This window comes from Anolis sagrei, chromosome 2, assembly GCF_037176765.1.
Source record: "Anolis sagrei isolate rAnoSag1 chromosome 2, rAnoSag1.mat, whole genome shotgun sequence".
NCBI lineage: Eukaryota > Metazoa > Chordata > Lepidosauria > Squamata > Dactyloidae > Anolis > Anolis sagrei.
The window spans coordinates 110,478,405-110,495,744 of NC_090022.1; the positions used below are offsets into that span (position 1 = coordinate 110,478,405).

General features: G+C 38.8%; 1 protein-coding gene across 5 annotated transcripts in view; it reads right to left on the reverse strand.

Annotated features, from left to right (window-relative positions):
- Positions 1-4,088: 4,088 nt before the first annotated feature.
- GABRA1 (gamma-aminobutyric acid type A receptor subunit alpha1) overlaps positions 4,089-17,340 on the reverse strand; it is a 44,661-nt gene continuing 31,409 nt past the window's right edge. For all 5 annotated transcript variants that reach the window (XM_060764979.2, XM_060764978.2, XM_060764976.2 and 2 more), the window contains exons 8-10: positions 17,114-17,266; positions 10,936-11,138; positions 4,089-6,507 (exon numbers count right to left, since the gene is read on the reverse strand). In XM_060764979.2, coding sequence (XP_060620962.1) covers positions 6,193-6,507; positions 10,936-11,138; positions 17,114-17,266 — 671 coding nt within the window. In that variant the 3' untranslated portion in view covers positions 4,089-6,192. The remainder of the gene's footprint in view (positions 6,508-10,935; positions 11,139-17,113; positions 17,267-17,340) is intronic.

The window sequence follows — 17,340 nt, forward strand, 5'->3', positions numbered from 1 at the left end:
GAAATGCCCCCACCCTCACAGTTCAACCAAATGAGTTTATCAGCATCAATGAAGCCACCGTGTCTTCTTTGATAGGCCTCCAGTGAAACAAAAAAGAAAAGAAAGGAAGAAAACTCAAGGCTCTGCAAACTTGGCATTTAGAAGCTTTTACTTTTCCTGCTCCAACATCATCTGTAATCAGATGTAATGTGACAGCAACAGCTTGACAGGGTGATAATACATTTTACTTGCATAACTCCCGCGCTGCCACTCAGCTGAGATGCATTTGTATTTAAGCCCTGCCATGTTGATATACAACAGGGGAATGTGTCTTTCCCCAGAAAATCTGCTACACAAAAATCTGAGGCAATCTTAAAAGTATTTCCTGCTATTTCATCAGTTTGATGCTTTCCTATGAGAAATGTGTAATTTCCCCCAATTCTACTCATATAGACATACAGTTGTTCTGATGCACGAAACAAGATAAAATGAGGACTCCTCCACTGGAATATCAGATTCCTAATGCAGATGAAGTCCATTCTATTCACAAAACGACATGTTTTAAGCAGAGTCCTGAAAATATTATTTGTGACAACTACACCTACTACAATTTCCCATCCAGCATACTCATTCACCATGTTTGCTGGGGGTAGATGTGTCTCGTAGTGTAAAAAAGTAATTTTCCTTTCTTTGGTTTGAAGTAAAGTTTTTTTTGCTTTTGCTTTTGTTTTGTTTTTGGCATAGCAACAACAATGGGGAGATCACACAGATCCTCTGTCTGAGTGACTTTCAGGAATTAATGGCAACCGAAGACCTGGAAGAAAAGCAAATAAGTCTCTCGAAGAAAGAGACAGATGTGTTACTCATAGAACTTGGAATTGCTGATGGCAAAAGCTTGAAGATTCTTTCAAACCCCTTTGAAACAGTGTATTGTAGTGTGCCTTCAAGGCATTTCCAACTTATGGAAACCCTAACACAAAGCTATTATGGGATTTTCTTATCCAAAGAGTTTGCCATTGCCTTCCTTTGGACTGAGTGGGCTCACCTTGTTGATTTCTAGAAGTGAGCAGAGATATGGCACCAGGCCTCAAAGGGCCTTCTATATTGCCATATAATCCAGTTCAAAGAAGATAATCTGGAATTTATACAGCTATGTAGAACGGCCTCAGAGCCCTAGACAAACATTGCACCATAGTTACTCTCTTGTGTTTTAAAGTATATATTTAATTTATATCTTCTGCATATAGTTTTTGACAGTTAACTACTTACATGTTGCTTCATTCTAAAGGTCTGTAACTTAATGAGTTCAAATCATTCAAGCTCCAAAGTGCTGAAAAACCTGAACTGTCAAGGACAATGTCCTCAATAGATTCATCATTTTGATCTGGAGTCTCAGACTCATTTTCACCATGAGCCACATCTGCCTTCTTGTTTGCCTTCAAAGGGCTGGTTGTAAGACCGTATCAAAGTAACTATGTTGCCCTGACTTACCACATCATCACACTGTAGCATTTTGCCCCTTTGAAGCACTCTGGGGACTGGACCTGCCAAGTGTCATCACATGACACTTGGCAGCCTCCACCCCATTTACCTTCTAAGTATGTAAAGGTAAGTGGGTTTTGGGTAGCTTCAATGGAGCTACCCACATTTTTGGACCTTTCCACCCTGTCCTGTTGTCCCCATCTAATGGGGAAAGGATAGAGCACTCACAGGGTGCCACTAGGCACCCCGCACAACTCCCAGCAAAAGAGCATGGCCCCAGAGGACATATGAAGAGATCCATTGAAAGCCTCATGGGCCACATAAAATGACATGATGTCATTCGACACATGTAATTTAGATAGTTTTTAAGTCTTCCTTCACTACTGCCTTGGATCTGAATTACTGCTCACAGAAAAGTGTCTGATCTGCCTTCCAAATATTACTAAAGGAAATAAATCTTACATTTTTGTAATGTAAAGCGATCATACAAGCAAATCTACTATTCAATGTTCGAAATATCTAACTGGCCACCAATATTATCCACAAATAATACTGTAGTTATAAAGGACCTTTTATAAAGAAAATATTGATGTTTCTTCATCCTTTGCTGAAAATGGCTAAAAACAATGGTTGTCTTAATAGAGCTCCACAGTTCATTTTTCTCCAAATTAAGTACAGACATGAATGGTTTCTGATATCATGGTGATATTATCTGGGAAGTGCACCTATTCAGAGGGATAGTCTTAGAGCAAATAAAGTCTGATGTCTGTTTAGAAGGGAACGAGACTAACCCAAGACCATCATACTTTGGAGACATCAATAGCCATTGGAAAATATTATAATGAATACCAAAGTGGAAAACAGTAGAAAAAGATGAGGATACCATTAATAGATACATTGACCCAATCAAAGAAGCCACAGCTTTGTTGATGACTAAATTTTCTTGAGGTGTCTCATTCATAAGGTTCCCATGAGTCAAAGCTGATTTGATAGTAAATAACACAACAAAAACAAGTAGATGTTCACTTTGAAACAATTTTCAAGAGAAAAACAGGGTTTATTTTAGTATATTTGTAATTATAATATGAAAGATGTGAGCAATCCATGATAAATTATGAAATCATCCAAGTGTGGTACCTTTCCTTGTTTCCAATACATTTTTTCTTCCACTCAGATGGGAAGTAAGGAAAGCCTTTAGATCCCCCCCCCCCAACACCCGACATATGCCTTCTGTCTCAGGATGGATAAAAGTAGGCTCTTCTCTTGGACATCTACTGTCCTCTCTCTCAGGTCGTCATCCACCTTCCACTTCTGCTTTCTCCCACATAAGATTAATAGGGAATGCATGCAAGTATGCACAGAACAGAATTTATAAGGCCTGTAGAAGAAAAGAAAACCTGAAAGAACGTTTTAAAACAAACAAATACCATTTAGAACTGCTGTGTCAGAGCATTTATTAGTCTCCTTGGTCTAACAAAACAAAATGGATCATATCCACAAATGTTTTCCCAACAGTATCTGTTAATCATTTGGTTTCAGACATCAATCAATTATGAATTCAATCCATTTCCAGAACTGTATTCATTCACCCATTATTCAGAATAGTTTACATTTGTAGTAATATTCATTAAACTTTCACAGAATTATCCAGTATCTAATATAAGATAGGCTTCTTCAGTACTTTATTATTAAACTTTCTTATTGCTTTGCCTAATACTTGGGATTAAGTGTCAATGGGGAAGTTTTAATTAATTCATGGAATGCTGTATATTTTCATTGGGGATATTAGCTTATTGGTTTTGCTCTGCATTTGATGGCTGTCTCCAAAGTCATAAGTCAGATTGTGTGAGTTGAAAATAAAAATAAATACTATATATAAAACAAGGGCATGTTTAAACATTAAATAATTCTATACATTAATAACCTCCTTCTACATACTCTGCTTTATCACATTCCTTCTAAATCACTCATTTTCTGTAACATGGCAAAAGAGTCTTTGGTCTGCTTTGTCATTTATCAAACAAGTCTTAAAATGAAGCCATGTTTTTTTTTTTTAAAAAAAAATCAACCAAGTAAAACATTCACTGGCATTATTCATATTTTTTTAACTTTATTTGTATAATAGAGTTACAGTTTGACATAAAATAATGAGCTTTTGCTAAACTCTGTAAAGCATTACATGCGTCTGCCATAAACAACCCCTATTATAGATTTAGGTCTTTATTGCCACATCACTGCACAAAGGTGCAATAAACATTCAATGTCATCTTTTTTTAATTATCCCAGGAGTAAACAGAAAATGTCCTCTATAAGAGTGTATCGTTATTTTCAAGGAAGACTTACTATTATTACATGGTTTAGCAAAGCACTGTAAAAAAGCTACATAGAGAATACCTTGTTTTCAATAAACTGTGCAGTTGGATTTATACAGTATACTATTCACATAGACTAACAAACTAAGAGATGATATAATGCAGTCATTGCATAGCAAAAAAAGCAGACTAGTAATATTCACATCTAATGTGCAAAGTGCAGACCGAATAGTAGCAAAATGGATAATTAGGAAGGTAAAATGTCCTTAAGGAACATACTAGAGTAAACGCCAAAAATAACAAGATAAACAAATACCGAAGTTAAAGAGTCGTATTTTATTTTATTTTATTTTATTTTATTTTTCTATACATATATCTACACATAATACCAGAAGATAACACATCCTCTTTTAGTAAGCTCCAGTCAGATTAGCTCATCAAGTTTGGACAGGACTAAATGGTAGACAATGAAGCATTAGGTTTATTTAATAAATAAATAAAAAGAAAAGAAAAGATTTATTTTCTAAAGAAAAATATTAACTATTTCATTTTGTAGATACTAGGTGAGCAGCAATCTTTTGATTTATTGAGAAAGAGTATATAAAACATTGCCTGTAACATGTATAGATATCAAACTGACTATCTTATTAGCTAATTCAATTGAAGGTCCATGTAGCATTTGTTTTCTTTTTATATATATATTTATATGCATTCACTACCATGTGTTATGGATTCTGAACCGCTGTTTTAATGTTTCCAAAAGCCATCAGTGCCTCACACTTGTTTTCTAATAACCATCTCTAAAATTTGTGGGTTTTTTTTTCTCCTTAAAATAAATTCTTGGCAGAAATGAGACTGGCTAGAATTATTTTGAAGGGAAAACTAATAACTTGCAAAATGGACATCTTGTATTTAAAGCCCTTACATATTGTTCCTACAAATATATTGCTACAGTAAAAATGAAATGTAATAAGTTTTAATCAATAAAATGTATTTTCCTGTACATTCTTTTGTGTATGTTGTTTTTTTCTGTATTTAATGCTACATATATTACATCACTTATCATTAACAGTTATGTATCAGCAAATATAGCAATAATATACAGATGACATTTGTCTTAAATATTTTACCATTTTCCTACCAAATATAATTCCATATTTTAGTATTCACGCATTACCTGAGCATACAAGTCATTAGCCTAATAGTACACTGGATGACAGTTTCAAACTGCAAGCTACTGTACAAATAGCCACTTTACAAATGGAATATATTCCCAGCTCTCTTCTTTTGTCTTTTTTTCCCTTTCAAATGCCACTGACTTTTTTTTTACTGCAGGCTCTCAATATGTATCTTTTTAAAATATAACATATTAAGAGCTTAGAGAGGTGACCCCTACACAATATATTAAGAACATAAAAAAGTAAAAAAATGTACAATCTCATGCTGTATATTTACATATATTATTGAAATAATAGATTTTGTCTTTCTCTTAGCCATATGCTTTTTTCAGACTAAAGCTTTGTAATGTACTGTTTTATAAAATAATACATTCAACGTATCTAGAGCTTGCAATACAATGGTCGTTTCTTTTTCTTCTTCTTCTTCTTCCTAAAACAAACAAAGAAACCTAACAAAAATATCCCTAGTAAATTATCCAAGTATTGTTTTACTGAACACGTTAAAAGGAATTAGGACTCTTCGCTTAATGTGATACAGGGTTGGTATTATAAAGTCAAGTGACATTCTAATGCGTAAAATAAGACTGCAGTGAGAGAGCGTATTAAAGCATTCATTATCATTAATCAAATGTGCTATTCTGTGATAACCTCTACCATTAGTAAGTCGGCGTTCGTTTATGTAAATAACAGTATATATACTCTAAAACTGGTGGCTGGGTGTTTAGGCAAAAAAGAAATCTAGGAAAAATATTTGTATTTTCTGGAATCCACCACTTTGGAAAGGTGTATATTCTATAAAAGAACTGAAAATAAGCAGCACTCCAAAAATGGAAAATACAATACTGTATGTGCAACATGAACATATATATATAAAGACTGTTTTACCTTCTTTCATTTTGCATAAAAATATCTCTGTTCTGACATGTACAGCATCTCTTATGGGGACATTCAGCAATATTTTATCTACAAGTGGTTTGGATTTCTTACATTTCCCTCTCTCATTCAGAGACACGGTTCAGAATAGGGTGTCTACATCACATTGTTACAGCCCTAGAGTACAGAGTTAATATCTTTTTTTCCTATTATATATATGTATATATATAATATACTTTTACTTTATAAAATAAGATCTCATTTTCTTTAAGACAGAGGCAATGAAGCAAATGGGAACTGCTGTGTGTTTAAAACCAAAAAGCAATCCCCAGTGCAAAAGAGACGGAACAAACTATGCGGTTAATGGGTTAGTGAGGAGGGGATTGGTCTTTCAGCCGGGGCTCTCTATTTAAATAAGTTGCCCAATACACTAAATTAAAAATCCCAAAAAGCAATGGGAATGCTATTCTTGATAGTCGGTCAATTTTGCTGACACTGTTAAATGTTTTCTTGGGTTCTGGAGGCTTTGTTTCAGGTTTCCCTTCTTTGGGCTCTATCGTTGCACTTTTAGCAATAGTAGCTAGTCCAGGGTCCCTTGCAATATTAGGAGTGAAGCTGGTTGCTGTTGCTGGTGCTGTGAACGAGTTGTTTTTCATAATGAGAGGATCCTTGACTTTCTTTGGCTAGGAATGTAAAAGAAACAGGTTTTAATGCAATATTTCTTTTCCATAGACCACCTCTTCAAAAATATCCTAGTACTCGAATATTGGTAAATTGAAACATTAACTTAGAAATACTTATGTATGTATTAGGGATGTACAACATTTCTACCTTTCCTTCACCGGCAAATTTCTACAATGTCAAAAAGTGACATTATGTTTTCAGGATAGTATGATTATGCACAAAAGCAAGGCTATTTATGTTGATCACAGAAAAGTGGGATTTGATAGTTTGTATGACAGTTTGTATAGCAGTCATGCCAGTCATGGAGGCATCTACGGATTGATTGTGAGAAGTGTAGAGTATTGGGGAAAGGAGATAAAAGAAGCATTGTTCCTCATTTAAAATTGCAAAGGGATTGAAAGACCTACATTCATTTTTTTAGCCCCAGCATATGTAAATCCTGTTGATTCAGTGGCTACACAACTCGAGAGTTGCCCTTAAACTCAAATAATTGTTCAGCTAGTCTACCTCCTAAACGATATTGGTTCAGGTTGCTTGTATGCAGAAGGAGTTCCCTGATGTTGAAGTGAATAGGAATTGGGTTTACAGGCAAAGCATCCAGCAGAGGTACACAAAAGGTATAACTACTAGGCTTGGGTAACAACAGAAAAATTTGTTTCTAAACTCGTTTTGTTTTTAGGGATCCATCGTGTTTCGTTTTTTTAAAGAATTCTGAAATTTTCCTTTTAAAAATTTCGAAATTTACGAAATTTTGTATAATTACGAATCGATTCGTTAATGGCAGACGCGATTGCACAATATGCTAAAAAAACCTCCAAATGGGACAGGGGGAACTTCTGAAGCTTCCCTCTCCCTCTGTTGTTGACTGTTGGTGTGATAAAACAAACAACAACTATAAAACTAGCACCAGACATTCGAAAATAATTACGAAATAATTTCGAAATAATTTTGAAATAATTATGAAATAAATTGAAAAAAATGTTTCGAATCTAATTTACTCCTCACACTATTCCTGCATGGCTCAATATTGGATCGTAAGCTAATTTAAATACGAATTAATAATGAATTACGACATTAACGAACGAAACCGCCCAAGCCTAATAACTACCTATCCTGGATGCAACTTGAGCAGTGGGCAAAATTGACAGGATGCAAAATACTGAATTCTGTTAAAATAAAGAGTTATGTTAAAAGCCAAATAAAAGTGAGGTTACTAGGGTATATATATACTGTGCCATCAGTGCACTTCTATCTGGTCGTCTGCCTGCAGGAAAGTACATTTTGTCATTGCTGGTGGGAGATGAAAACAGATATGCAATGTGACAGCAGCTTACAGATTTTTGCCTCTGAGTAGGAGGAAGCAGTCTGTGAAGTGAGAAGTTTAGATTTCACAACCAATTTCACAGAAAGGTATATAACCATTCTTAAATTGCCCAGTGCTGTTATAGCATTGCACCATATGTTTCACCAAATCTGACATAGTGTAGATAGAGATATGATTGGAAATGCTTTTAGTTTAGACACAAATGGAGACCTAAGCAAGTGAGTGTCATTTGTGCCATTCATTTCCGTTATAGAAGTGTACAAAAATCCCAGAGAATGAGTCTAAAAAAAAATCCATTTGTTTCTTATTGGGTTCTTATGGGTAAGAATTCAAATATTCCTGGAGCAACCCAGATAAGTCATAAAAAGGTTACAGAGAGATATATTGTTGAATAACAGCAGCAGCATTAGTTGTTGTTTCTCAATACCTCAAAGGAAGTCTTCAATGATTTCAGTTTTTATAGCCCCACTCAGAACCCTATAGTCGCTATAGAGTATATAGCAATCTCTCATGAGGCATCCTGAGACCCTTGCTTTAGAAAACAGATCAGTGTATGGCATTCAGCTGTGCATCATTTGTCTTTCATTACCCCTTGGTCATCTGCTCATCTTTCCCATGGGTCACCACTACAAATGTGTGACTGTCTTCCCTAACAGCTACACCTCACAGTATTCACCCTATGCCATGCTGTTTCGCCCTAGGAAAGGGTTCTTTCTTATTGTGGAGCATTATGGCCTCGGGTGCCTGTACCATCTCTATATTGTAATGTGATAACAGCAACTGCTATTGAAAGATACTTTTAACTACTTGAAAGTTAAAGTACATTTAAATAGGACTTGTCCCAAATTCCCACCATGGAAGAGATAGTCCCAGGGGCCACATCAGCCATGATACTTTGTTCCAACGGAATGACCTCTTCCTCAGAGCAATGCATTGAGTCAAGTGATACCCCAGAAAGCCCATTCTTTCACAATTAATGGGACTGTAAATCAGCGTAAAAGGCAAACTATGGAGAGAGGGAGCAGGTTCACCATGTAATGCCATTTCTTGTTCTAGCCTTGCAAGGTACTGGAGTTATAAAATGTTGATGGCACTTTCTTGGCTTTGCTTGAGTAGTTCCCATTCCCTTTTTTCAGGTTTGATTTCTTGTTAATTGTATGCAAAATCATATCATTTTCCCTATTTTAATTATGCCCAGAAGCTGAGTAACTACTCTGCAGCTAGTGGAATTTTTTTCCAATAATCTTTCTGATATAATCTATTTGTTTTCATATACAATCTTTATTCCCCAAATATTAGAAATGGGTGAATAAAAACTGAACATATATAATCATCACATTGATATTTTTAAGAGCTGTGAAAAATGCATGGAGAAACTAAATCCTTTAGAAGCCTCTTGGCATAAAAGCTGCTGACTATTTCCATCTAATAGACAGAATAAACCCAGTTAATCCATCTGCAGAGTATGATCCAAAAATCATTCAAGATTGAGAGTGCTTTGGCTTGCTGTTTATGAGCTGTGCTAGTTTCCAATGTCCCAACAACTTTAATCTAATGTTGTTTTCATTTCTTTAACATTTCCCTCATAATATTTTGTGGGATGGAGATAACCTTGGTGGCCCAAACATCTAGAAATCATTAAGAAATGGTTCTACCTTAAAGAATAACCTTTTGTTGAAATAGTAGTAATGAGGTCTTTGAATTCTGCTACAACGGAGCTCAGTTTCAATAGCTTGTTTGCCTGGATCCTACTGGTGGGCAAAATCCTCCTCCTCCTCTCCTTCTTTTATTAATTATATCTTGCTTTTCCTCTTAAACTATACTCAAAGAGGCTCTACTCAGCTCCACAGAATCTGAGACATCCGATGTGGTTCAGCCAGATCCCTTCATACAGGGATAGAGGCATTACCATCCAGTTCACACTGGATGATAAGTATGAGAATGATTTTTTTCAAGGCATAATTTGCATGTTCTTTATTATTTTCACTTTTCCATAAAAAAGCACTTCATTCTGGCTCAGAAGTACCATAACTCTTGCTCTTGAACATATGACCTCTTGTATTCATGGGCTCTCCCTAACAGTTTTAGTTTTAAATTTACATCTCATATTTTGATCACTCAAAATAACTTCATGCTGAATGACAGCATTCTGTCCACTGAAGTCTTCTTCTCAAGTGGTAGCAAGTGATATAGAAGCCATGTATAGGCTCAGGGTGTGCTTGGGAGCAGAAGTGCTTTGGATTTTGAGGAATGTTGAAAACCATGGATTTGCAAATATGTGCATAATCTTGGAGATGGGATCCAAATATAAACATGTTTCATGTACACCGTATATATATAACCTGGAGGTAAGTTTATCTAATACTTTCAATAATTTTGAGCATGAAACATGTTTTTGTGTACACTGAACCATCAGAAAACAAAAATGTTGCTATTTCAGCCACAATCAATTTTGAATTTTGGACTATTTCAAATTTTGGAATTCCAGATAAAGCTGCTCAAATGGCATTCTTCCAGTGGAAGTATGTAGTGCAGGCCCGTAGCCAGGATTTCGTTTCGGGGGGGGGGGGGGGGCTGAATTTTTTTCAGGGGGGTTTCGGGGGGGCTGAGTTTCGGGGGGGGCTGAGTCTGAGTGAAAGAGGGTCTAGCCTAGCAAACTTTTTGTATCATTACCCCAATACCCCCATGCATATGGGATATATTGAGTATGGTGATCAGATCATGATATGAATAAACATAACAGTTTAAATAATGCCCCAGTAAGGCCTTTTCATGAACCACCATGAGAATTTCGGGGGGGGGGGCTGAAGCCCCTCAAGCCCCCCCCCCCCCCCCCCCGGCTACATGCCTGATGTAGTGAATGATGAATATTCACATAAACATTCTTTGAGACTGTTACAACACAGGGCACCAGTGCTTATGTTCAAACCCTTAACTCAACATTCTTAAGTGTAAGAGAATACAGGCAAATAGATACAACTCAGGAGGCTTTCTTTTAGATAAATACATTTAGAATCAGATTTCAAGTTCAAATGGTTTTGCTTAGTGGTTTCATACTGTCCATGTTACATATAAAGTATCAGGCGAACATCTAAATTATTACCTTTTCTGGGACAACACTCTTGCCATCCCATGCATAACCTCTCTTTGTAAAGTAGTTCACTGTTGCAAATTCAATCAGTGCCGAAAAAACAAATGCATAACACACAGCTATGAACCAGTCCATAGCAGTAGCATAGGCCACCTTTGGAAGAGAATTCCGTGCACTGATACTTAAGGTGGTCATTGTTAGCACAGTTGTCACTCCTGTAAAGCAAAAGAACATTTCAGAACCCATTATATCCTATTGCTGTTTTCATTGTTGTTTATTGTTGTTGTGTGCCTTCAAGTTATTCCCAACTTATGGCAACCATAAAGAGAACCTATCATGGAATTTGCAGGGATGAAGAGTATTTGACTCATCCAAGATCACCCAGTGAGTTTCAATGGCGGGGAATTGATCCCTTGTCTTCATAGTCATAGCCCAACACTCAAACCGCAACACCACACTGGTTCTCATTTTCATTACATAAATACAATTTTCCTTCTTCTCAAGGCCACTGTAATAGCTATTGTATGTACATACATGGTTGGGGTAAGGAAGAATATATAATTCTATTAGGATGCCTAGTTGTTCATAAGTATCCAGTGTTGTGCACTGGAGATGGATAATCTGGAATTCACTTTAGCATTTGAAAGTAGTTTTGGATACTGCACAGCAAAAGCACTGAGAAAACCGTCTTCAGCAGACAGTTAGGAGCAAACACATGTGGGTCAGCTCTTAATGACACTCTATTACAGTGTTCCCTCACCACTTCACAGTTCGCTTTCCGCAGACTTGCTGTTTCACAAGGAAGGAGGAGGGGAAAGAGGAGGGGGAGGAGGGCTTGCTTCCTTTCCTTCCTTCCTCACGTGAGGGGAGGGGGAATGAGGAGCATCCCTACTTCATGGATTTTCACTTACCGTGGGTGGTCCTGGAGTGCAGCACCCATGATAAGTGAGGGAACACAGTGAGGTAGCCCACCTGAGATGAGAATCCATGTGGAACTGTTAAACTGGCAAATTGGCAACTGGGTACATTTTTTTTTTTACCATGGGGGGATATCTAGGCTTTTTTTTCTGCCTCTGGCACTAAAATGTCTTGAGTGGGTCCCCTTTGATTGAAACACAGCCATCTTGTCACTTGAAGTATATTAAAGTTGCAGTTCATAATTCTAGTTGTTGCTGAATCCCAACCCACCATCTGAAGCAAGACTTTCAAGCTGTTTTTGGAAGTTGAAAGGCTAGTTACTAATGCTGATTAAATTAAATAACGGGGAAATAAAAAAGATGTTGCAGCAGTAATATACTTTGCATCCTGAGTAGCAGTGTTCCTCACCTGCCACCAAACAATTTTCTTTTTAAGTAGCCACTGAGCATTCACTGTGAGTATAAGGTCTGTATCTTCGTTCCATTGCTTACTGTAGCATTGAATCACATACTCACCAGTTACCTTGACAACTGCAGGCATCTCATGTATTAAATCTCTGCTACAGTCTATTTCCACTGTGTCAAGCATTAGCCAAAACACATGGCAACCAGAAATATTCTGCGCTATCCATATTCAAATGTTTCATTTATTGCTTTGGAAGGAAAATAATCAGACTTTTCAATTATCAATCATCTCTATTCCAAGTTGGCTCTGTTTGCATAACAATTTGGCTATTAAAAATGACATAAAGACTGCAAGTCTGAGGTAGATTGTTCAATTAGTCTTGCTAAATTAATGGGATTTTAGCACTCCAACAATCTAATTTAATTTATCTTACTCAGCTTCCCATCTATTTCCATTTTTTGTTGTTGTTGTGCAACTTCAAATCATTTTCAATTTATAGCTATTCTAGGGCCATCCTATCATGGGGTATTCTAATCTGGAGGTTTTCCTTTCTTGGTCTTCCTAAAGCTACACCTACACATACACAAAAATAAATAAGTACCAATTTTAGCAGGGTAGATGTTGACATCATCAGCCACCTCTTTGAGACAGTTCAAGGGAAATAGAACCATTTATTGTTGCGAACTTTCCCTGTTGTATTGCAAAGTACTTTGACTGGCTTGGTCTGGAATATTTATTATTTATTTATTTATTTATTTATTTACTGCATTTGTAAACCGCCGTTCTCAGCCCTAGGGCGACTCACGGCGGTGTACAACATATAAAAAACAATTTACAATAAAGGCAATATCACAAACAACAATAACAACATCACTATTAATAATACAATTACACTAAATCATTCAGGATGTCTCATCGTAGAATCACAAACCAATCTCGTTATCCATATTCCGTTCCAATCATCATTGCCAATTGTTGTAGCACTTAGTCAAACGCCTTCTCAAACAACCACGTCTTTAGTCTCTTGTGGAATGTCATAAGGGAGGGCGCCTGTCTGATGTCTACAGGGAGGGTGTTCCACAGCCGGGGGGCCACCACCGAGAAGTCCCTATCCCTCGTCCCCACCAGGCGTGCCTGTGAGGCAGGCGGGATCGAGAGAAGGGCCTCCCCAGACGATCTCAAAGTCCTCGTGGGCTCGTAGGCTGAGATGCGGTCAGACAGGTATTTTGGGCCGGAACCGTTTAGGGCTTTGTAGGCCAACACCAGCACCTTGAATTGGGCCCGGTAGCAGATCGGCAGCCAGTGGAGCTGGAACAACAAGGGTGTTGTGTGCTCCCTGCATCCCGCTCCTGTTAGTAACATGGCTGCCGCGCGCTGGACTAGCTGGAGCTTCCGGGCCGTCTTCAAGGGCAGCCCCACATAGAGAGCGTTGCAGTAGTCAAGGCGGGATGTGACCAGAGAGTGTACTACCGTGGCCAAGTCAGACTTCCCGAGGTACGGGCGCAGCTGGCGCACGAGCCTGAGCTGTGCAAATGCTCCCCTGGTCACCGCTGAAACCTGGGGATCCAGGCTCAACGATGAATCCAGGATCACACCCAAGCTGCGAACCTGCGCCTTCAAGGGGAGTGCGACCCCATCCAGCACAGGCTGTAACCCTATACCCTGTTCGGCCTTGCGACTGACCAGAAGTACCTCTGTCTTGTCTGGATTTAATTTCAATTTGTTCACCCTCATCCAGACCATTACAGCGGCCAGGCACCGGTTCAGGACCTCGACAGCCTCCTTAGTAGCAGGTGGGAAGGAGTGACAGAGTTGGACATCGTCTGCGTACAGATGACACCGCACCCCGAAACTCCGGATGATCTCACCCAGCGGCTTCATGTAGATATTAAACAGCATGCGGGACAGTATAGAGCCCTGTGGAACCCCACAAGTCAAAGGCTGTGGTGTTGAACAGGTGTCCCCCAATAACACCTTCTGGGTGCGGCCCTCCAGAAATGACCGGAGCCACTGCAGAACAGTGCCCCCGAGGCCCATTTCCGCAAGACGCCCCAGAAGGATACCGTGGTCGACGGTATCGAAGGCCGCTGAGAGGTCCAGGAGCACCAACAGGGACACACTCCCCCTGTCTAGCTCCCGGAGCAGATCATCCACTAAGGCGACCAAGACCGTCTCAGTTCCATGTCCCGGTCTGAAACCAGACTGTGCTGAGTCCAGATAATCCGTGTCTCTCAAGAATACCTGGAGTTGTGAGGCCACCACGCTTTCCATGACTTTGCCCAAAAAGGGGAGATTGGAAACAGGCTGAAAGTTGTCAAATTTAGTGGGGTCCAGTGATGGTTTTTTCAACAGCGGTTTTATAATAGCTTGTTTTAAGCTCGCTGGAATTTTGCCTTCCCGAAGGGAGGCATTAACCACCACCGTTACCCACTTAGCCAATCCCCCTCTGGCCTCCTTCAGAAGCCAGGATGGGCAGGGGTCTAGGATGGACGTAGTGGGCCTCATTCCTCCAAGTATCTTGTCCACATCCTCGGGCTTCACAAATTGAAAAGAATCCATCAAAATAGGACAAGCAGGTGCTCGTGTCACATCCTCAGAGACTGCATTTAACATGGTGTCCAGACCAGAACGGATCAAAGTGACTTTGTCTGCAAAGAACCGAGCAAATGCTTCGCAGCGCGTGGCCGAATTGTCAGGGCTCCCGCCTGGGATGGCGGGAGTTAAAAGGCCTCTGACAATCCGGAACAACTCCGCCGGACGGTTCCTTGCAGACGCAATAGTAGCCGCAAAGAAAGTTTTCTTTGCGGCTTTTATTGCTGCAGCATATGCCCTTAGAAAGGACACAAACCGTGTTCGATTTGACTCGCTCGGATCTGAATGCCACACGCTCTCTAGTTCCCTCTTCCTTCGCTTCATCACTGCCAGCTCCTCAGTAAACCAAGGAGCTGGTTTAGCTCGGCTACTTGAGAGGGGACGTTCCAGAGCGATCGTGTCAATTGCCCTGGCCATCTCTCCATTCCAGAGAGCGACCAAGGCCTCGACAGGGTCACCTACCGAGGTGGCGGGAAAATCCCCAAGAGCCGTCAGGAATCCATTCGGATCCATAAGCCTCCTGGGGCGGACCAACTTAATGGGTCCTCCACCTTTGCAGAGGTTGGGGGGCGCAGTGAGCCTAAATCTGACAATTAGCTTTACAAAAAAATAGAATTGAAGCATTTTGAGAGCTGGTAAGGATCAATACAGCCACCTTCATCTCTAGACCTTCTTTGGAAGCATGTGTCTAGAAACTGCATTTGAAATTTTACCACTACATTACTGCACATAATATCTTAAGAGACCAGTGCAGAAGCAAGTTCAATGGATTGCAACACAACATTACTTAATAGCTAGGCTAAGAACATATGATTTCTTGGTGTTTGCATGATTGTGTTTGTGTGAATTGTGCTTCAGTCACATTCTGTAAGTCTGTACTGAGGACGAGTGCCATTTCTCTAAAGTCAGTTTTATTACGGAAATAAATAGCCTGACAAAACTTTGAAACCAGTGGGATTTGTGTCTCAAAAATGTGAGCTGAAGTTTTAATGTTTAGTGTTTCAGACTGTAAGATGACTTTCTTTGACTTTATAGTATAGCTGTATACATTTAAATAAAAGAAAAAATAGAAGAAGGAAAACGTTGCTAGAAATGCATTGGTTTAACATCAGGTAAAATGGATGGTGTAGTGGTTTGAGTGGACTAGGACAATGTTGGATGGTTTCATGCCTTACTTAGCCATGAAAAATCACCAGGTAACCATGGACAAGTCACATCCTTTCAGCCTCAAAGGAAGGAAAGGGCAATCTTCCACTCCTGATGAATATTTTTAAAGAAAACCCAGTGATACTCACCTGAAGGTAACCATAAGTCAGAAATCATTTAAAGATAAACAGCAACATCAAAAATTGTGAAAGTTTTCACAGTAATACTACTAAGAAGCCATTGAATTTGGCCTTTTGACTGGATCTTAGTTCAAAGGCCAAGAAGCAATCAGTCCTAAGCAACCCTGCAGTAAAGGCTTTCATCATTTTACATGCTATTACATGTAGCATCTATGTAGGATGTGCTCTTATCAGTGATTCCTTCAAGAATGTCATCACCAAGAACCATTAGTATGTTGGCCATCAGCCTGTAATTTATTTAGAAAGCCCACTGTTGCAAACAACTTTTTGCCTGAGTGAAGGTATTTCAATCCTTCTGCTATTAGAAAAAGATGATTCTCACACATTTCTATGACATATGTGTTTCCCTGTTTTGTTTTGTTTTATTGCTATTGCATCTGCCCTCAGCTCCATCCCATTTCTAAACTCAATATATCCTGTATTTCTATGGCTTTGAGCTACGTACTATTCTCACAAAGCTATTAATGAGGTGCCATTGTGCAGAAAAAATGGATTTCGGAAAATAAATAGTTTTGCTAGTTTGTCAATGAATACCATGGGGGCTCTAGAAAAAGAGAAACGATCAGAAATAAAGAGGCATTATTCTTTCTTGACAGTTGCTCATTCATAAAATCTCCATAAGTTTAAAATCAGAGGCAGTTAGCAGCAACAATTCTCGCATGTAATTTGGTTGGAAACAAACTGGGACTGTCCTGCTGATCCTACTAACCCTTTCACTCCCCACATATAGGACCTTAGCAGTGGAGTAGGAGTCTGCTTTTGTGAACTGCCTTGCTACTGGCTCACTAGCAATATTCCCACAGAAGCTTAAAAACAAGAGCACTCAAAGCTCTGCTTTATTGAATTAGCTTCCTTGCCTGCAGTCACTGTGTCATGAAACTGAATATTTATCAATACTCTCAATAAATTTCTTAATGAAGGACACTCACCGAATACCGTTCTTGCTGGAACAGATTCTCTGTTAAGCCAAAAGGAGACCTGGGAAAGAATCACTGTCATAATACAAGGTAGGTACGTTTGAATGACAAAGTAACCAATCTTTCTCTTCAGGTGAAAATGAGTTGTCATCACAACATATTCTCCTGAATAAGAGGACAAAATATACAAGTCAGTGACATTCCATTGCAAAGTGCCTGGGATAAAAACTACAAATACT